This window comes from Emys orbicularis, chromosome 10 (genome assembly GCF_028017835.1).
Source record: "Emys orbicularis isolate rEmyOrb1 chromosome 10, rEmyOrb1.hap1, whole genome shotgun sequence".
Classification (NCBI taxonomy): domain Eukaryota; kingdom Metazoa; phylum Chordata; order Testudines; family Emydidae; genus Emys; species Emys orbicularis.
The window spans coordinates 2,456,507-2,478,313 of NC_088692.1; the positions used below are offsets into that span (position 1 = coordinate 2,456,507).

Genomic DNA, 21,807 nt, shown 5'->3' on the forward strand with positions numbered 1-21,807 from the left:
ATATTCAGACCTGTTTAAAAATTCTATTGGTTACCATTATTGGTAGTGTTTAGAAGTATTACCTCTTGCTGTTACCTCACAAACTAAATATTTCCAGATGTAGGAATCACGCTAGCAAGTGACACATACATATAAAGGCCTCCTAAAATAAGTTATGTCCACATTTCGAATGAGGGTATGTATATATGTATGCACCGTTAATCCCGGAAGACTAGTGTTGATATTTACAAGGCGATCTGAAGGTTTGGATTGCAAGAACAGGAGGTGGCATTTGCATCTTGTCTAAACATTAATGACAAATTCTGGATTAGTATAGGAGAATCCAGCAAACTCAGTCTGATCCAAGTTCATGATGAAGAGTTTGTCAGTAGGTGTGAGTTCCACAGGCTGCCTGGTGAACTCTTTGTCGAAGTTGGAAGTGTCTCGTTTGTCTTTCTGTCAAATGGAAAGCACAAAATTAAACACAATCAAAAGGAAGAGAAAAATACAAGAGAAATCCCAGCAAGGTGGATGTCTGTAATACCGTATGCGTGTTCAGAGTGATCGATGCTGCCCATTCTTTAGGATTTGTACATGGTATGTATACATATATTCTGAAATTGTTTGGGTTTTTAAGAAAATTACACGTTAGATTAGGTACACTACATTCAAATACTCAGCAGTAGCCTTTATACACATAAATGCAATTGGGTACAGTGTGCAAAAACAGGAAAGCATTTATCTAACTTCAAAATACCCAACAAAAGTTATACAGTGACATGATGACAGCACAGTACGGTACAGAAGGGACATGGCATTCAAATGGAAAATTCTCCCCTCACCCACCAATCCGGCAGCTTTAAAAAAGAAAACTAACAAAACAGTTTCTCAACATGCAAAACTTTCACTGGAAACACGGATTCGTTATCTACAGTAAGAGTGTCCCGGAGAAAGCAACAAGCCCCAATATTGGAATTAAGCAATTTACTATGATTTCAGCATACACACAAAACTAATCAGCCATAAAAGTTTGGTGGTAGCAGATAATTTCCCCCCCTTTTTTTTCTGTTAGTAGTCTGACATTTGTAGTTGAGCTGCTGTATCATCTTGATTTCCACATTGTTTTATCTATTTAATTTGAGATGAGTATGTGATTTTCTCCAGGGTCACATATAAAATATACAGTGGGTCCAAAAACCTGGTGTAAAAATAAAATGACATAGATGCAACCTTTTCTAAATCCAGATCATCACAGAAATATAGACTGTACAGTTAGACTAAAGCAAAAAGAATTATTGTCTCAGTTAGGCTGACATTCTATTAGCATGCAAGACCCAATTCATTAAACAAAAAGAGCTATGCAGTTTTTAATACTCATTTATGACATGGATCTTGCCTGTGTAAACTAAGATACATGCTGGCTGTAATGCATTAAAAAAAGCTTGGCTGGTGTATGAACCCAGTAGCAGCAAAAACACAATAGAAGCACCAGAAATACCTCATCAGTAAAGAAATATCCAGAGGCGAACTTGTATTGTTACTAAAGATGGCAGATGTTGCAGTATGTAAATAACAGTATAGTTCCAATGCTGAGGAAACCTACGAGAATTCTATGTGATGACTGAAACAGGATGCAGACAGGTGACCTACCACAGCTATTCCATGCAACAGAGTAATAATATCTAGGTCTTACATAGCACTTTTCATCAGTATAAAAATATGTGATTAAGGGAATGGGGGCATTTAATCATTCACCGAGCTCACCCGGGTGTTGGTAAGGTGCTCATCACATGGTGTCCAAGCAAAGAGGATCAGTAAGTGCTAGATCCTACCAGTAAGCTCCAACTTTAGTTCAGGGCCCTGATTTCTTGCTGTCCCAGGCCATCATATCAGTTGACGCGGGGATGTGTGTGTTACCCAGTGTGCACTACCTCCCCTTCAGACAGACACTGGGCTACTGCAAACCTCAGCCCGGGGTGGCTGCAAGCTCCCATAGGAGCAGGAGCCTGCACAGTGGAAGGGGGGCCCAGCATAGACCCATTGCAGTGAAGAGTGCGGGGGCTGGGATACAAGCTAGATCTGAAGTGGCAGGAGCCCTGGCGATGCATATTGGAGCTTGGGAGGCACTGCTGGAGAGAGACATACCCTTCGTTCCTCCCAAATTCAATGGACTCCCTTCCCTGCTGTGCTAGACTGTGAGAGTTAGTTTAGCAGCACCCAGAGGGCTCTGGGTGGAGGCAGGTGTCATTGCAGGTAACTGTGCGTCTTGTGGATCCTGTCGGTCACTTTGTATTTTTGAAAGCCGAGAACTGGCCTTCCAAGGTCCCATTTTAGACGGGGTCTCCCTGTTTTAATAGACGTCTGCGGTGCCCATGCTCTCCGTTCGAGCGCACCGCCTTTTTTGCAGCTCTGGTTTATTATCCTGTCAGCTAGTGTCAAAGGGGTAGCCATTGCTTTGCACAATACTCCTTCGGGGCTGCAATTCCACGGCTAGGGAAGCAGAACCTCATTCACACATTGGAGAAGCCGTGTCACTTTGAGATTGAATACCTCATGCTCCAACAGCTACCTGGCCTGAATGCAAATGCACTGACCTGGCAGTACCCTGAAGTCTCCGCTCTCAGCCAGGCATGGCCATTCACCTTCAGATTGTCTTTACTGATGAAGTATCAGGAAGGCTTTATATTGCATCTTGGCAACACGCTTTAGTTCTGCTGGGCTCAGAGGCTATGAAGTCTAAAGGAGGCCCCTGGCCAGCATGTGAACCAGACAGCAGTCCGCCCCCACAATCCCTTCTCAGAGAGCAGCGGCCCCGACACACGGTGTGCTGCGTTTCCAGAGGAAGCCTCTTGCTGCTGCTTAGGACAGGAGCGCCACATCACAATCACACTCACCAGCCACTTGCACGTGAGTCAGCTCAGAGCAATCGCTCCGGTCAGAGTGGGTGGGGGCCAGGGTGTTGTGGAAAACGCCTGCCCCTCAGTCGGCCCTGTGCCTGAACTCAGCCGGCTCTTTTACTTCAGGTCGTCACGGACACATCCAGCTAGTCCCTTATTGGGAAGGTACCGTTTTCTCCTAGGATATTAATCGCCGACAATGCCGGCGACCGTGATGTGGCTGGCTTAGGAGGAGGTTCTGTTGGTCACCTCAGCCTGTGACAAGGAAGTGCTCAGCGCCTGATGTCACCAAGGGCGCAGCAGACGGATGGCCAGAAGAGACCAGCCCGTCCATGGGGCATTCCCTCCAACTGACCAGGCTCTGTACAAGATGCTGCTCCCTGGAGCTGGGTTGCCCCAGGGAGGCCTAGACCGTTTCAAGGGGAGACAGCAGCCTCCGCCCTCAAAAAGGCGTGGGGGAGAACGAGAGGAGGTTAAAAGCCCCAAAGAGGAGGGAGGGGACACAAGGGGCAAATGTGGCATGGACTAAGAGGCCAGTGGGGCTTGCGGGTGGGGGAAGTTGGAGAGAGAAGCTGAAATGGAAGCAAAAGATCAGGGCTCACAGGGAGAAGACAGTGACCGCGTGCTTGGTTGCCACTCAAAGCAAGCAGATGCCCCCAGCCTTCCCCCACCCTTGAAGTGACCAGATGCCCTGTCTCACCGACCTGTGTCTGCCCCCCCCCCCAAGTCTGGCTCGCTAACATTTGCCTTTGGTCAGCTGGCAGCTGAGAGAAGCAGGGGGGGGGGGGGTAATTGCTTCCCCCCTCACCTCACTCCCACCCCTGCCCAGGAAAGGTGAGGAGGGGGTGCAGGGCAAGGCATGGATAATGGGGTGGGGGGGAGACGGAGCAGAAGGGGCCAGTTTGAGATGCAGGGATTCTGTCTGACAAAGAGGAGATGTGAATGCACCTGGGAGCCGAGCGGGGTGTTACCCACCCCAGGGCATGGCCAGAAGGACCCTGTTCCTCTCGCGCTGATGAGCCGGGCTCCACATCCGCTTGACGAGTGACGGGTGGCCCAAGGGGCCAGACCCTGCACTCCTCGTCGGGGAAACTGGGAAGGCGAAAGGGTCCAATGGGGGTAACTGCTAGGGATGCCAACCCTCCAGGGTTGTCCTGGAGTCTCCAGGAATTAAAGATTAATCCAGGAATACGTCCTATCAAAATTGGCAACTCTAGTAACTGCCCAGACTGGCACAGCTCTGCTGACTTAGATCTCCACGTGCAGAGGGAAGGGCTGGGAGCAGCGAGTTTACTGACAGGTTCCAAAAGGCCTTATGGAAAGACGCACAGGGGCCCTTCCCAGGCTACAAAAGCACAGCATGGAGGGATATCTGTAAAGTGAAACAATGGCATGCGTAGGCGAAAAATCCGCCGCAAGTGCCCATTCAAGGGGTCAGGAACGTTGGTTGATTGATAGCAGAGAACTGCTGATAAAGCTGGAGCATGACTGTCTCCATCCCTTTGGAGCCGTCTCTCCTGTACGGATCTCACCAGCTAGGATATTTTACAGCAGCTTCCCCTTCACCCCTTGCACTTTTCCGCTGGCTTGGGAGAGAAATCCATAGAGAGAATCCCCAGCTGGTGAGAGCAGCAAAGTGGTTTCTGCTTTAGTGATGAGCAAAACTATTATAACTTCTTTCTTCTCACTGTGAATTTCTCTCTAAAGATGTGCGTGCGCACGCACGCACATGCTAGTTAGGCCTCTGCCGAGGAAGGAAGTTACTTGTTTGTGGAGGGAGCAGGGAAAGGGATACAGGGGGGTACAAGTGGGAGGTACTGGCATGAATTAGGAAAGGGAAATTGAGGCTGTCTCGGGAAAAGCTCCCTGACAGTGGGATGCAGAAGGCTGTGGAATCACCTGGCTAAGGGAGGGCAGGGATGCGTAAAACTTGGCTAGCCAGACCAAGGGGGACCGAATCCTGCCTCGACCTCTGGGAGATGTGCTGGGTGGCAGGTTTTTTGCATTTCTGATTGTGTGTAGGAGACGCTGTACATCTCAAGGGTGAAGCGGGAGCTGTCGGATGCAAATCTGTCCAGCTTCACTCTGAATTCTGGTGAAGGAGGGGCCTGTTTAGCCTCCCGCATGTATTCAAATGTGAATTTCTAATGCTCAGGCTGTTTCTGTACTCCGCTGCTGCTGGGACCGTGCATTCCACATGCAGAGTCTTGCACAGAGGCCTGTTTATATGTGGGCAACTTCCTCCTAAAAGAAAATCACTCCCCCAGCTGTGTCTCCCTTAATATTAGAGGGGCAGTCACAATTTCTTCAGCAGTCATTTCCAGTGCCTGTCCATGCCCCTTTCTTATAGCCTGGAAGAGTTCCACACTGAGCAGCATCTCCTGTGATGTGGGCTGGAACAGAGGATGGGGGCTAGCAGGTAGCCCCTGCTGCGTTTGGTACTTTATTTGGCACCCTGAGAATAATCCTACAGAGCTCAAAGGCTCCTATAATGCAGCAGAAGCAGAATTCCAGAGGAAGCAAAGGAATTTTGTATGCATTTGGGAGAATGAGATTAGCAGATGCCTGTGATCTCTCTCTAGCTAAAAACCTACCAATTGCTTTGAACAACGGCTCCCTTGAGAGTACACACATGCAGTAATGAGTCACCGGCTCACCATGCACTGTCTGATAGAGATAGTTTCGCTTAAAATTTCTGGAAGCTTCAAAGCCTCATCCTGTAATCATTACTTACTGTTAAAGACATTTAAAGAGCTAACCCAGAGGGTGTCAAGGACGATGGGGGTTTCTTGAGCTCTCACTAGAGAAAGAATGAATTTTACCTGGATTTCAGAACAAGAAAGCCCCCTCTTCAATCAGCAGTTGAGATCTTGGATCTTACTCCTTCTCATAAGAACAAGGGGTCACCAAACGAAATTAATAGGCAGCAGGTTTAAAACAAACAAAAGGAAGTTTTTCTTCACACAACGCACAGTCGACCTGTGGAACTCTTTGCCAGAGGATGTTGTGAAGGCCAAGACTATAACAGGGTGCAAAAAGGAACTAGATAAGTTCATGAAGGATAGGTCCATCAATAGCTATTAGTCAGGATGGGCAGGGATGGTGTCCCTAGCCTCTCTTTGCCAGAAGCTGGGAATGAATGACAGGGGATGGATCACTTGATGATTCCCTGTTCTGTTCATCCCCTCTGGGGTACCTGGCATTGGCCACTGTCAGAAGACAGGACACTGGGCTGGATGGACTATTGGTCTGATTGTGAATTTCTAATGAGGGGTGGGAGGAGGGGCACTGTTTTATACATACCGCAGAGATTGGTGGTGGTGCCACCGAAGGATGCCAGTTGATAGCTTCATGCATTGTCTTGAAGGACACACACTCTACAGGAGTGAAAGGGGTAATTCAGCTCAGACCTATGGCCACACCCTGGGCAGTGACACTGTGGGTGGAGGAGCCGGTATTGTGATGTGGGCTACTGCCTGCTGTGGCCTTAGAGCAGACCTGGAAACTTGGGGGTATCCCGGGTTGGACTCAAACACGGTCAGCAATCAGAGATGATGTGCATGTAACATTCCGATTCCCAAAGCCACTCCATCCCGACTGAGACTCAGTCTCATGGTTTCTGGCATCTCAGAGTGCAGGACTGTGTTGAAATTCATCATTCACAAATAAATGCAGGGGTTTTTTTGACGTTGTTTCTTATTTTTTATTTTATAATCAGTATTGGAAAAAGATTGGCACATTACAGCTCAAAGCAGCTTGATTCAAAGTGACAGCCCACAAACATCTGGCAGAATGGTACAAAAGGAAGTGATACGATTGTCATTGTTTCATGAGAAACATCTTTCCTGAAGCTTTTTTTTCCCCCTTCCTTTTTTTGGATTCTAAGAACACAAACTTAGACTATTTAAATATCCAGCAACATTCTTTAAGGTAGGAATATTAGTGAAAACAAAATTCTTTACAGGCTTCATCAGATTTCACAATACTGCTAGACTTTAAATATCAGCTCATTTTCATTAATACCATTTTTGACACATTTAAACCGCATGTAACAAACTGAATTAATCATTTTGGCATTTGAAAAAAACCCAAAGGAAAAAAAGGTTTGATATGAAATAATGTAAAAACCATGTCATGTATGGTGTTTACTAGGGTGACCATAGATTTGAAAGCATTTACAAGGGTTCTTTCAAACTTTCCTTTTATAGCTGGATGATGCACTTTCTTTTAATAAAAAAAAGCTACTAAGAAACTGCACAATCAGGAGAAATCTGTGTGAGCAATAGATTTGGTTTCCCCAGTTATTTATTACAGCTATCAGGGAGTGCTGTGTCTGATGAAAAATTTTTAAAAAAGGGCAAGAGATTTTGCAGTGTTTTTAAATAAACAAGGACTCAGGGTTGCATGTCAGACAAGAAGTCCCATGTCCAATCTCTTGACAAACTATTTGCTTTTGGGGGGGTGGGGGGGTGTAAAAGACTCAGAATTAATTAGAAGCCTGCAAAGTTCAGTGTTCCACACTTAATTCCCAGGTAAAGTTTTAATGAACACCACTTGCTTTGCCACTAACAGACTGAAATGACAGCAGCTATTTTCATGTGATTACATTAAAGGGCTAGATAAGTGAAAGAACAGGAAAGCAAGGCAAATATTTAGATTTCTCCCAATTGTCATGGCCTGTAATTGGAGAGCTGTTAGACACCCCATTTAATGATCTGTCGGTCAATGTACTGATATCATTAGCTAGGAGTAAAATTTGATTAAAACATAATTAAATTGCAGTACTTTTCACACAACAGTTGTCATACAGAGAGGTCCCAAATTATGTGAAGACACTTCTGGCTTTGAAACATGGTCACTCTAGTATCGTTACAAAAGAAAAACCATGAATGCAACTTTTGCAATGAAGAATGTCACCACAACAGCTGTTGGGACTGGGTGATAAAGATGCAGGAATGAGATCTACACAGCTACTTAGCTCTTGACTTCAGGTTTTAAAAATTCAGAGTTAACAAAGGAAAATCCTTCAAATTCTGATTGGTCAATGTTCCTGATGACTTCCTGGTCAGGTGGAGTTAAGACGGGTGGATGGCGAGTGAAAAATCGGTCGAAGTTTTCCGCATTCCGTCCACACTATGAGAGGGGAAAAAAGAACTTGTGGTGGGTGGAGAAAACAAAACAAACTGGATGCGGTCTGCAGCAATCCCCTCCCATTCACACCTTGCAGAGCAGATTATTTCAATGAGGAAAATGAGAGAAAAGAAAAGAAGATGCAAAATACTTATGAGTTTTGTTAATTGCAAGGCTATGTTTTCTCATGGAGTAGCCAGAGCCTGATAAACTATCAGGCTGTAGCATGGCTAGTAATTGCAGGAGCGGAATGAGATGGCAGTGCAATTACTTGCTGAGCTTTTCCCAGTCGCATGCAGTCATACTGTACCTGTTTGAGCTGTGCCGCTAAGCTCTAGGCAGCTTCCGTTATCAAAGAGCACCAGTGTTCTACCAATACACACCTCACCCTTCCCCTCCATCGCCTGGGAACTAGACGGTTTTGTCATGAACCAACAGTTGAGATAGTTCCACTTGTCCACGTTTAAGCAGCGACACCTCAGCTTCTGCAGATCTCACACTAGGTAACCCCTACGGGCTGAATGCCTAGCACAGACAAGGCCATTGTGCCACTGGAGAGATTTACAGTGTCGTCCCCCCACCCCCACCCCAGCACACCTGTCAGACACCTCATGCTCCCACACACATGCCAAATGCCACTTGGATTAGACTTTCTTCCAGCAAAACTAACCCGTGTCAGCACTGCATGCAAAGAGATCCCTGGCGTAACAGTCCTTGCGTCCCACACTGCACCGCTCGCTCCGGCATCGCGGTCTGGGAAACGGTGCAGGTACTGCAAGTGGGCATCTCTTAGAGAGAACTGCTTTGGAAAATGCATAGCATGAGGGAAAGGTGTGCTGCCTTATGACCCACAGGGAAACCGCTCAGTTGAATTGATCTGGAGGGATGGGGAGAAGGTCCCATTTATAATACAGCTGCCAAAAGAGGTAGCTTCTAAAAGTATTTCAGGCCTCCTCTAGGAAAGTGGGGAAGGGTCACCTTGAGAGAAGTGCAACCACTCCCCACCCTGGGGTGCGTAGGCTCCTCCTTTCTCCAGGACAACAAACAGCTCTTGGGCGTTGTCACATGAGCAGGCATCCTAGGGAGGCTTGGTCTAGTGGTCCCAACCCACCATACACTGAGCTACACACAGCTTCACCTTCACTTTCCTTTAAAAAGTTTGCATTTGTTAAGTACTCCTTGGTGTTTCCACAGGACGGGTCCTCTTCCAAACGCTCTACATTCTCCTTAATCCCCCTGCTCCCCGTGGTGCATGAGGCAGAGAGATAAGGATACTCTCCATTTCACAAATGGAGAAACGGAGTCAGAGAGGATAAGAGACCTATCCAAGGCCACAAGGGATACAGTGTCAGAGCCAGGATTAGAACCCAAGAGGTTCCAGGTTTCTCATCTTGCGCAGAAATGCGCCACTGCTATGCCTTTCTGATAGGTTCACTGAGGTGACACTATAAAATAGCCAGCATGATGATCCTCTAAATAGTAATTCTAGGGGCCAGAACCTCATTTGATGTCAGCTGACAGCTGAGAATTCAACCATCGGGGCTTTACATTTTCTGTATGGAACAAAGGGTTGGTTTGGGACGGGAGTGAGAGAAACCTGTCAAATGCTTCACTTCACTTTGAATGTAAAATAAAGTATGTAAAGAACTCCTGTAACCTTGGATACTGCTACAGAGAACTGTTAAATGGGTACTAGGTTATAACAGAAGCTCATAAGACTTATCATTGGTCTATTATTAGGAAGTGACACAGTTACAAACTGCTTGACTATACCTACCACATGCATATCACATCCTATATGAACTGGAATTAATGGCTTTACTTTAACGGTTAGCAAGCTGTATTTCTTACCACTCAATACGACACTCCTGGCTCTATTCCCTCTGGCACTAGAGGTGTAGGAGCCAGGACCTATCTGCCTCCTTATCTCTTCTCCCTAATACACATCTCAAAAGAGCACATATGCTTTACATGCTGGGACTTCCCCAAATGAACTATCCTTTGCTGAGAAAACAGATTTGCATTTTTAATAAACGTAACGGGTCTAAAAATATTAAACAGTAAAGACAATACCTGTGAACTGTTCAAAATTCTCCACTTTTGTTCACCAATGAGGTTAAAAAAAAAAAAGACAATGCTAACATCAGCCCGCTCGCTAATACGCAGCCCCTTTGGCATATTTTATGTTCTAACAGCCACCAGGTAAGCCATAATTATTCCTAAAACCATTGGACAGTTCACTGAATAATGTTAAATGCTAGCCACATAAGAGGAAGTTAAATGCTAGCCACAGCCACGCAAAGCCTGTTTGCTCAGCTTCAGAATGTATTCTTCAGCCATAACGTATCCCTTTCCCATTGTGCAGATCAATGTCTCAGTTCAGCCAATCACTTAAGCTCCTGCTTAAACTTAAACATGAGTTTAAGCTCATCCTATTCAGCAAAGCACTGAAGCATCTGATTCATAGATTTTAAAACCAGAACGGACCATTACAATTATCTAATCTGATCTCCTTCACAAACACGGCCACAGAACTTCACCCACCCATTTCTGCATGAAGCCCATAATTTAGGTTTGAACTAGAGCACTTTTTTTTTTAGAAAGACAGCCAGTCCTGATGTAAAGGCTTCAAGTGATGGAGAACTCACCATAGCCCTAGGTAAGTTTTTTTCAATGGTTAATTACCTTCAATGTAAAAGTTTACACCTTATTTCTCGCCTGACTTTGTCCATCTTCAGCTTCCACCCAATGGATTTCATTACGCCTTCTTCTGCTAGATTAAACAGCTGTCCATGATCAGAAAAGTTCTTCCCCAGTACAGATACTTAGAGATTGCAATCATGTGCTTAAGTGATTTTCTGAATCAGGGCCCAAATGTGTTCAGACACCTCACAAGATTTTTCCTGTCTCTTTTCCCCATGGTATTCTAGCCAGGTGAAAGGCAAATACACCTTGCCCCCTCCATCACAGTGACCACGCCTCCATGAAATATATGGCTAGCATCACTCCCAGTTCTGTATTTCGACCAGACGTGGTAACCTTTTAGCACTTCAGTGGGACAAGTCACTTCATTTTCACTATGTAAAAGAGGGGTCAGTCAGTGGCAAAACAAGAGGGAAGGTTCTTAAAAAGCTGAGGCCACGTCTACTATAGCCTCTGCAGCAGTACAACAATGGTGTAGATCCTTCCTACATAGAAGGAAGGGATTTTTCTGTCCAGGTAGTTAATCCTCCTCTTTGAGAGGCGGAAACTAGGCCAACAGAAGAATTCTTCCATTGACCTAGCCACATCCGCACCCTGGGTTAAGTCAACCTAACTACGGTACTCAGGGCGTGACATTTTTCATAGCCCTGAGCAAGATAGCCAGATCGATCTAATTTTTAAGTGTAGACCAGACCTTAGTTTAGCAGCAGTTAGAAGCTGGTCTTTGAACAACACAGTATTATCCATAAAAATGCCCGAGTCTTTCAAGATCAAGGCTGACAAAGAAGTTATGTGAGTTACAAAGATATTAAGCAATCCAAAGTGCAGATCTGGTGTGAACTAGTCCACTGCGATTCTCATCCTTTATATTGTGGGGGTGCCTCAAATGGCACAGGGGAAATGCAGGCCCACACTGAGAAGCGCAGTGTCTAGGACAAACACTGAGTGAGGGGAAGAGTTACAAATATACGAACCAAGTAATCAGAGTGATAGGCAGATGGCTGGTTAGATGCTCTTTATACAGAAACTGGGTAATTTCTCCGCCCCCACAGACCAATTCCCAGCCTCCGTTCTGATGTCCTCACACTCTTCCCTCCCCAAATTCCTTTCAGCAGAGAGAAATCGATTCTACGGGTCCCATGATGCAATGCATCTTCGGGAACAAAGGGCCAAGAACACCAGAAGGGAACCCTCCATTCGCAGGGTAAGCGGCTGCCTTTTACTGAAGCAGAAAACACTGAACTTCTGTTTGCTCTCTTGGCCTCCCTCCACAATCAAATCATCTCCCAAGTTGGTTCAATAAAACGGCTTCCAACCTGTCACCTCTGCTAAGACTCAGAACAATTTTAAAAGGCGGCCAAGCTATAGACTTTGGAAAGAGAAGGTTGCAACAAAAGCCCTGATGGCACCTTAGCTTAGTGGCACTACTGGGGGCTGTTAAGAGGATGCTCCTTATTTCCAAATGATTCAGGGAGCAGAAGATAACCTAAAGACACATGCCCTCCCTAACTCGGCATGACAGCTGGAGAGGTCATAGATGTCTAGAAATTAAGACAAAACAGCCTGAGTGTCCCATGCTGATCTGACAACCCACAAAATATAAAATTTGAACGATAGCCATCAAGACTTCCAGTTTCTTTGGCAAGAGCTGGTAGCTATCCCAAGCCATGCAATGAAACACCAGACCTGGACTCTTACAAAAGATATTTTAGATGTTGGACACACTGGTGTCAGCAGAGAAAATATTTTCCTTTCCGCTAGCTGGCTGCCTGAAAGCCATCAGATTAGCATCAACAATAGAAAATAAATTCACAAAAATGAAGTTGCCAGTTGCGCAAACCCTGGAGGCTCAAGAGAATGTGGAGACATGGGCTTTTCTAGGCCACGTTGTCACTAGCTTTTCCCCTTAGCAACAAGATAAAACAAACTATTGGGAAAGGAACTGAAAAAGGTTATCAGAATCGTAACATACAGCATAGCAAGAGCTACCTGCTAATAAGCAGCTCATTTGCAGATTCCACCCACTCCCATATATATTTAAAGCTTTGCAAATATACCTGTCACTGGCCATTAGCTTCACAAGTTCTTGGTGGAGAGACGTTCGGTAGCTCATCTGAAACATTTGGGGGCACTAGGCCTGAACTTGCTTTGAAGGGATGTGCTGCATGGTTTTTTAAACACTTAGTATCAATTACTTTAGGGTTAATTGGGCAAAGTTTTAATGTTTGTGAAGTTCTTTCAGATCCTGGGATGAAAAGTTCTACAGGAAAACAAAGTATTATTTTAATGTTTAGCTACAGAAACCTGCATCAACAAGGCATGACTCCTGCCATAATATCGGAAAGGCCTTTACAGTACGGATATTTGAAAAGTTGTTCAGACACTATGAATTTATTTTCCAGATTTGTGAATAGGTGATTTTGTTCCTGAAGTTTGTAAAAATGCAAGGAAATTGCCTGGCTAATAGGTCAAAGTCACATAACTACAATTTTTGGGGAAAGGGATGGAGTTTGTGTCATGGCAAAATAAATGCCCTAACCAAAAGAGAGTTGGAAAATACCCAATGTGAACTGCATGCAATCCAAAACGCAAAGGTTGAGGGCTATAACCAGGGATCCGTGTTGTGCTGTTAAGATAGTGATTGTTGAAATGACCTTGAAGAGATGCTGTGCTGCATATTTTAGATCAGAGCCATGCCTCCAGGGTTCTTGTTCTTCATGGATCCTAATTCAACTTTCATCCTTGTATGAATGAGATGTGACAATTGCTCCTTCTTTCTTTAAAGGTTACAGAGACATTTATCAGCAAACCAGCTATCCCAACCCCCAGTACCTTAGAGCCCTTATGCACCATATCCTGCCATTTCACTAATTAATACAGCAGGCAGCTGTGCATGGTAATGCGAACAACAGGCCAATTCCTTTCCAAACAGATTGACAAGTAACATTTTAACAGGTTTTTCTTTTGAAGGATGATATAGCCATATTCCATTGGATAAGTGATACGGAGAAGAATTCACATTGCTGTCGGCTGTAACAGATGCTCTTTACATCAGCATCGAGTTTTACTGCTTCCAAAACTGAGCTCCTCTTTAAGAGGAGGAAGACATCCCATAGTAATTTTTATATTTAACAAAAGCCACCTGGGGAAAGCAATCCACCCCAGTTTAGTACTCTCTGAACAAACAAGCAGCACTCCATCCTGAACTGAGAAAGTGGGAATCTATTTTACACAAATCCTCAAAGTATCCTGTCTAATATTTATAGCCACTGCAGAATGGCTTTTTATTGACAGCTGCAGAAATAAAACTGTCAGTTTAGAAGATAGCCTTTTTGTTTTACCAATATCTCGCTTGATTTCCAATAGAGACAACAAAGACATAATAAAATATTTCCCCATTGATCCTGGGAATGTCATGAAAAACCACACCGCTGACTCTGGCTATTTTCACTGTTATGACAAACATCTTCCCCTATTCCTGAAGTTCAGCTCAGGTGGTGCGTTGGACACACCCTCAAACTCTCATTGTTACAGCTTGTGAGCACCTAATCAGAATGGGGGAGATTAACCTAACTCCCACTTTTCACAAAGCAATCGCTCGGCATCTGACCTATCAGTCCTCATCTTCAACGGAAACCTGCACCATGCATTCAGAAGACGGGCCGGGGAGCTTACATTCATAACTTTGCTAGACACTAAAAATCACAGTCTTAAGAAAAACACTGGATTTATGGCTTATTACAACAATCTGTACCCCACGAGTGCCCCTTTTTCTCCTAGAACTATAGGGGTGTTAATGGGCCAGAATGGTCCCTGAGAACCAGACATGACAAACCCACAAAAACCCCCGCAGAAATTGGGCTTGTTTTTGGCTTAATTGGCTTGTGAGTTGCTTGTTGGCTAGTTTTTGGCTTTTAGCTAGTTGCTTGTTTGGCTTGTAGTTTGTTGCTTTTTTTTTTTTGATCGGCTCCCGGCAAGCAGGGGCAAGGGGGTGAGAGAATCAGGGGTGCACAGCGGGCCCACCACAGGCCCAGATTGCACGCCGGGGGGATCTAGTCACAGAGTGTTGGGGTTCTTAGGGACTGGCTTGTTTTGAAATGGGATTACTGGTAGTTGGATTTTTGGCTTATTGTGAAAGTTGGGGTGCTTATTTTCCACGTGAAAGTTGGCAACTGTGGTGCTAACTACTTATGCTAAACTATCTGTATTTAGCTGTGACACTCTACGTACCTTTCCTGGATCTGAGGAAGGGCTCTGTGCAGCTCAAAAGCTGCTCGCTCACCAACAGAAGCTGACCCAACAAAAGATATTACCTCACCCACCTTGTCTCCCATGGGCAGTGTGCCTGATTCTGCTACACTCATCCCCTCTGCGGCAGACCCTCAGCTGGTGTAAATCGCCAGCGCACGGTTGATTTCAATGGAGCTAGGACCTATTACAACAGCAGTGGATCTGCCCCATTGAGTAGTATTTTGTTCAGGGGGCACTACCGCTGAAAGCATTGGGTCTGCTCCACTGGAGTCAGAGTGCTGTGAAAAGGGACCAGAGTTTTCAAGTATTTTCCTTCTAGCAAGGTTTTCTGGAATGCTAGGAGGAGAGGTTTAAAAAGAGGGCACTTCATCACCTTATAACATATTGCCTTATTCCATCACCTACACATTGACACAAATTATACAGAGTGAAAATAAAAACAGGCAGGTAATTTTTGGCCAGACTCCAAGTCCTAGTTTAACAGCTGTCTCTGCTTCAGAATCCTTTTTGCAACTGTGGCAGTGAGACAGAAAACAGGGTTAAAAAACAACCCTCCCCCCAATTCAGTCCACATGAAGAGGCAAAAGATGATGACTCCTCAGCTGGCCAAGTTCTTGCACATGCTTCCATTAGCCCAACTTGGAGTGCATCTCCCTAGCTATCCTGGTCCATGCGGTGGAAAGAAAGAACTGTTTATGGGTAAGCATGAGAAGTTTAAACAAGCACTGTCCATGACCATGAAATGCACAAAGTGCTGATTGCTTTGTAATCATGCTTTGCACTTATAAAGCATCTTAGCAGAAAAATGAGCAGCTTGGGAACGAGACAGCATTTAGGGCTGCCAAGATGCTGTACTGATGGCTTTGTCTACTTAACTTCTAAAAATTATACTAAGCACAAGGATGGGTGGAAATTATGCACTGATAAAGAAGTGTTTGGATGAAACAGATTCCACTCCCCTTGTCCCCTTTTCACAGCCAGGAGAGGGAGAGACAGTCACGCAGAATTACAGAGTACACTGGTGTGCTGCTAATCCTTTGCTCACCAAAGTGGGCCTTCATCCCCCTTGCCTGGCCTTCAGAGAGGAGCACGATAGGTCTCTGGGGGGAGCAGGGTTGCTTTTTCCTAAAGGACCCCTAGCAATCACACAAACCATTCAAATCTCTGCCTACTGTGAAGAGGGGCTGTTACAAACTGCTAATGGCCAGTGCCCAATTAAGGGTGGGATTTTCAAAGGAGAAGAGAGGATTGAAATGTGCCACCTCCAACCTGGGGCAAAGGCTAGAGAGAGTGACATTTTCAAAAGCCCCTAAGTGACCTAGAAGCCAAAATCTCATTTGCAAAAGTGACTCGGTCAGATTTTCAAAAGAGATTTCATTGCCTGAAGATGGAGACTGGCACCCATGGGAGTTAGGCACTTTTGAAATTCCCACTAGGTGCCTGTCTGAATGTTTAGGTGTATAAATACCTTTAAAAATCTGGCTGTTAGGAGCCCATGGAAGGACTAAGACTCCTAAGTCACTTTTGAAAATGGGTCTTAAGTGCGTTTGACAATTTTACCCCCCAAAAAAATCTATATGCAGGGATACACTGGGAACACTTCTGCATACTAACTGAGTAAATATTTTCAGTATGCAAAAAAACTGGTTAATAATATAGGTCCCAGTTCTGCACAGCATATACTTAATTTTAAGCACATGCTTAAGTCCCATTGACTTCAATGGGCCTTAAGCACTTGCTGAAATGTTTTGCTGAATCAGGGCTGCTAAGTCTCTTCTGTAACCAAAGAGGTTTCTTCGGAAGAGAATGAAAATATAAACCAAATAATTAAAATGAGGTCAGAGAGAATGATCTTGAGGGGGACAGAGAAGAGCTCATGGTTTTACCCTCACTGCATGTCCATTTTGTTAGGGGGGAAAAACATTTAACTTTAAAACATTGACTAGTTGGGGATTTCTGCTGTATACAGCTAGAAAACTCTTCTCCATTTGACTGAGCCTTAACATGCTGTAGAGTGCACACCTCCCGCAGGTACCGTATAGTCACACTGCACAGTTACATGTGCTTGCCTACATAGGAGCTGCCCCCTAAACCCTTCACCATCTCTGATTCGGAAATGGCTCACAGGGTCTCCTGGACTCACCTCACTACAACAGAGGTTACAGCAAGAAAAATGAGCTAGGAGCGCATAACTGACTCATTTCCTAAGTAGCTGGCTCTGTAAATAGTATTTCAATATTCATTAACTCAAAATGATTCGAATAAGATCTAATTTATGCAATTAGATAATTATTAAATTAAGATTAAAAAAAAACTCACTGACTTCCTTGTTGTCAGCACTTCTGTACTCTGCCATTTGATTTCAAGGCTTTCAGAGTGAGGAGACTTTTCAAATCACTAGGCTTTATGTAAAGTAAAGGAGTAATTAGACACCAAAAACAATAATTATCTCAATGAGAGGCAGAGCGAGTGTGTAAACACACTTCTCAGGGTAAGCGCCACCAGGCAGGGAATTGGTATGCGGAGACCAAACCTAAGAGCAACGAAGCACAGCCCCTTGTCAGAATCGTTGACTTTCTGCCTACCAAAGACAAGCTGCAGCCTCCGATCTCTCTTGTTCCAGTCACTGTGATAAAGGTTAATCAAGCACCAAGCAGGAACCAAACCACAAGAGCTCAAGAACGTATTTTCAGCACCAAGGACAGAGCAGACCCAAGTCAGGCTGAATAATTAACTGTCCGTTTTTGTTGGTTTGTTTTAAAATTATACAATTTCCCAAGAAGTGAAGCGGGGCCATTCCGGGCAGCCAGACGAGGGGAGAGTAAACCAAGGCTTCATTTGAACCCAGCTGCTGTGTCTGCAGAGCTGCTACAGCATTAGGAAGACACTGCAAGGAGTTCTTGGGTGTTATGCAAAAGTGGAGGTTAGTGAAGCTAGTCCCCAGCAAGAGTTATGTATAGACAGGTGACCATCCAGTGTGGTAAAGATGACACCAGAGCTGAAACACAGCAGATGAGGGCCTGACCCAGCCCAGTGCCAGCTCACTCCCATTAGCGTCTTAACTGGCATCTGTACTGGAGCCCTGGCCCGCTCCGGCCTCAGTGGCCTTGTGTACAGCGCAAACCATTTTGCCGTGTTGGAGCAAAGCTGTCACCAAATAAATTAGCTGACGTGACGCTGAACTCAATGGGGTCTGCTCTGTGCTGACCTCTGAATTGTGATCAGCTTGGTGTCAGCTGACACGTTCAAACATGGTAACATTCTGTAGTGCAGACAAGCTCTCTGCGCATGTGCACACGTGTGTCCATATGGAGACTTATCTACAGTCTGTATTTTAAAACCTTGGCTGACAAGAAAAGTTCCATGTAGTTTATTGTCTTTATATTATTTCAATGGCTAATCTGAAATAAATAATAAAAAAAAAAAGATTTCTGTGGAAGTGAAAAAGACCATGTTAGCACATACTGCCGTTGCGCGCGCCTTTCTGCACAAGACCAAACTTACTGCCATTAAAAGCCTTAGATAGCTCAGTGGTTTGAGCATTGGCCTGCTAAACCCAGGGTTGTGAGTTCAATCCTTGAGGGGGCCATTCAGGGATCTGGGGCAAAAATCTGTCTGGGGATTGGTCCTGCTTTGACCAGGGGGTTGGACTAGATACCTCCTGAGGTCCCTTCCAACCCTGGTATTCTCTGATTACAGGTGAACTTTTAAAAGTGATCACAAACTCTTCCTTCCCCAAGGATATTTTAAACCCAGATTTTCTGTATCCCTGTGACTGTGAATGGGCATTTTGATAACCAGACAGCACCATTTTTTAAAAAAGTGTTCCTTTCCTTTGATTTCCTTTTGGCAGATGGCATTAAAGGAATATGTATTTTTCAACACAGATGCATGGCTGTTGAAATATAAACCATCAGCAGGTACCTGAGTCATCTTAATCCTCACTAATCCAAAAATCTACTGAACCTACCTTAATACTAATCTCCCTTTCCTATCAAATGTTAAAATATTTCCTACGGCAAGCTGTTAGATGAGAAACAACAGACAATAGCTTACCATGCTCCATTCCAAGGTCCACGTTCAAAGGGAATTTTAAAGAAATAAGACATTTACAGCAGGACACAATTTGAACATTTTAAAAACAAACACATTGAGAGAGCGTTTTTGACAGAATTCAACTTTTTGCATTAAAAACAAACAAACAAACAAACAAAGAAGATGCAACATGTGGCAGATACAGTAACAGGACATCTGGCTCAGGAAGGAACTGGTAAACAGCAGGAGAGAGGAAGAAGCAGGTCTGGTTAGAAAATGAGCACAGATGGGGAAAACTAGCAGTTACAAATTTCAGGAAAAATGGATCATTGCCAAATGAAAGTCAGTCTCTGAGCTTCCTGAGCCCTGTGCTAGATGGTGTAACTTCCAGACACATATTAAAATGCATGGCATCATCCTCACCTCTCCTCGAGTTTGCAGCCCCACATGGGTTTTCATTTTTGAACATTAACATAATTCACACAAATATCTCCTGTCCTGAGCATGCAAATCAGGGTCTGGCTTTACAACTGACCCCAAATGATTCACCAGCTGTGATGATTTGGGGAATCTATGTACAACTTAGGAATTCCAGTTTGAAATTATGACAGAATTCATAATTTCATTCTTTGTACATCTCTCTATCAAACTGCAAACTCCATTTTGATTGTGAGGCTAGTCTGCCTTCTCTGCTGTCTTTTTACCTCCATCCAAGGGGTGCTGACACAAGGCTAGTAATGCAGGGTTGTTAAACCTTGATAGTCTTCTATTCAAATGGAAGCACCCTTGGACAAAGAAGGCAGCCAGACTAGAAAAACAGCTCACCCAGGTGGGCAGTAATCATGCAACAGAATGAGCTGGTGGGGCACTCTGAACACCCAACAAGGCTGATTGGGGGAGAGGCACCTGACAAAGGGGACTGCATCTTTATGAAAGGAGGACTCCCCCCAGCTGTTTTAAAGAGAGAGGTAGACAGGAGCAGAAGCAGAAGCAGAAAGTAAGGCTGTGCAGGAGGAGAAGGGGGAGGATCCTGGACACGCTAGGGGACTCCCACTTCAGCCCCAAGAACAGTCCAGAGTGGTGAGGAAACTGAGGCAGGGAAGGGGGTGCGAGTGTTTTATTGTTTTGTCTGGATCTTTATAGCTCTTGTGCTGTGTAAAGAGAGGCAGGTTTTGGAACCCTTGTTAGGCTGCATGTTATGTGCTTCAACTCTCACACGTTCTTGGAGAAGTGAAGGGTGAACACACGGTTGGAGCTCTGGGGAAGAGCGGGCCTGAGCTACTGGGATGTTTTGGGAGGTCAGCACAGGTCCTGGCAGCTGGACAGTGAGGTTCAGCGAAAGGGAGCAGATGGAGTTTGTGCTCAGGAAGTGTGCCATGGAGGCCAAAGAAAGATGGTGCCAGAGCCTAGCCAGACCAAGGGAAGTTCAAAAGCACATGGGTCCAGTGCATGGGACCCAAACACAGCTGCCTGGCAAGGGTCTAACAGGGGAAGCTTTACCAGGGCTGTGACAGCAGCAAGGAAATCTCTTCCCACAGTGTATGACCTACAGCTTCCTCCCCTCTGAGCCACGGTGCACAAGGCAGCAATGGATAACCCTCACCCAGGTGTCACCCGCTCCCTTGAGCCTCAAAATGTCCAATATGCTTGTAGTTGTGGGGAATGGGACATTTATTTCTCTGGGAATATGGTCAGAGTGCAAATCCCACAGCAGCAGATCTTGGGTCATATGTGCCTGAGTTCCTTTTCCTAGGACAGCAGAGTTTCTTCATTCCCAGACAAGACTTCAGTCAGCTGGAGTTCTTTGTAAATACAGAATAGTAATTTAAACATAATTATGTTGGAGCACAGGATGGAAAGCCAGAGTCCTTCCGGGGCTTGGTGGGGTCCACAGGATCCAGGTGGGACTGGGAGACTCAGAACGAATGAGCACAAGGAGGAACAGAAGTATCATGATCCCAGTTCTGCAGATGCAGACAGGTGCCCCTGGACACACGGGGGTTGTGGCAGAGTCAGGAACAGAATCCAATTTCCCAGGGACCACTCCTGTGCCCTAACTGGAGTCTTGGCAACACAGCATAAGGCAATGAGTGTGGCAAATGGGAAGCCATCACGCAGCTGGGGTGGCGCTAACTTTGCCCACCAGCTGGACAATTTCTCCATTCTGAACAGTCAGGCAATGGGCTTTAAAAGGGAAGAGGCTGCTAGAGAAGATTGGTGTTTAACCACAGATATGTAATGCTAAATCGTCTCCTACGGGCACATGCTCCATGCATTCCATGTGCTGTTAACAGCGAATGAGTATCCTCGGAGGGAACCAGTTCTTAGAGTAAGTCAGGGGAAAAGCAAGTCTGGGCATTTCATTACAGGAAACTAGCCCCGTGGAGGAAGCAGCAGTGATGAGATCAGGATACAGGTAAAAGTATAATTAGCAAGAATAATAAAATGTTCGGACAATAAGACCTGAGAGGGAAGGGTCAGGACATGGGGCAAAACTACTCAGAAGAGCTAGGACAGCGGCATACAGATACTGCAGGGATGTTACTAATAGAGCAAAGATTTATGATCCTCCGTCTCAGAGGACAGAAAAATAAACATGGCCTTAAGCTGCAGTGAGGAAAATTGGGACTAAACATGGGGAAAGCTTTTGAAACTGGGATGGAACAAAGGACTTTGGGATCCTCCTTTACTTGAGAGAGTCGGACCCAGATGCACATTTATCAGGAGTGGGTCAGGGATAATTGAATCACTTCTGCCATAATGCAGGGGGACGGACTCGCGACCAGATGGAGCTTCCTTCCAGCTCAACCTG

At 45.1% G+C, this 21,807-nt stretch overlaps 1 protein-coding gene across 2 annotated transcripts in view; it reads right to left on the reverse strand.

The window, feature by feature from the left end:
- Window positions 1-282: 282 nt before the first annotated feature.
- PRKCB (protein kinase C beta) overlaps window positions 283-21,807 on the reverse strand; it is a 235,831-nt gene continuing 214,306 nt past the window's right edge. Inside the window, exon 17 of one of the 2 annotated variants that reach the window (XM_065412808.1) lies at window positions 283-435. In XM_065412808.1, coding sequence (XP_065268880.1) covers window positions 283-435 — 153 coding nt within the window. Of the gene's footprint in view, window positions 436-7,375; window positions 8,010-21,807 lie in introns of those variants that run through there. The other variant, XM_065412807.1, reaches the window with a different exon arrangement.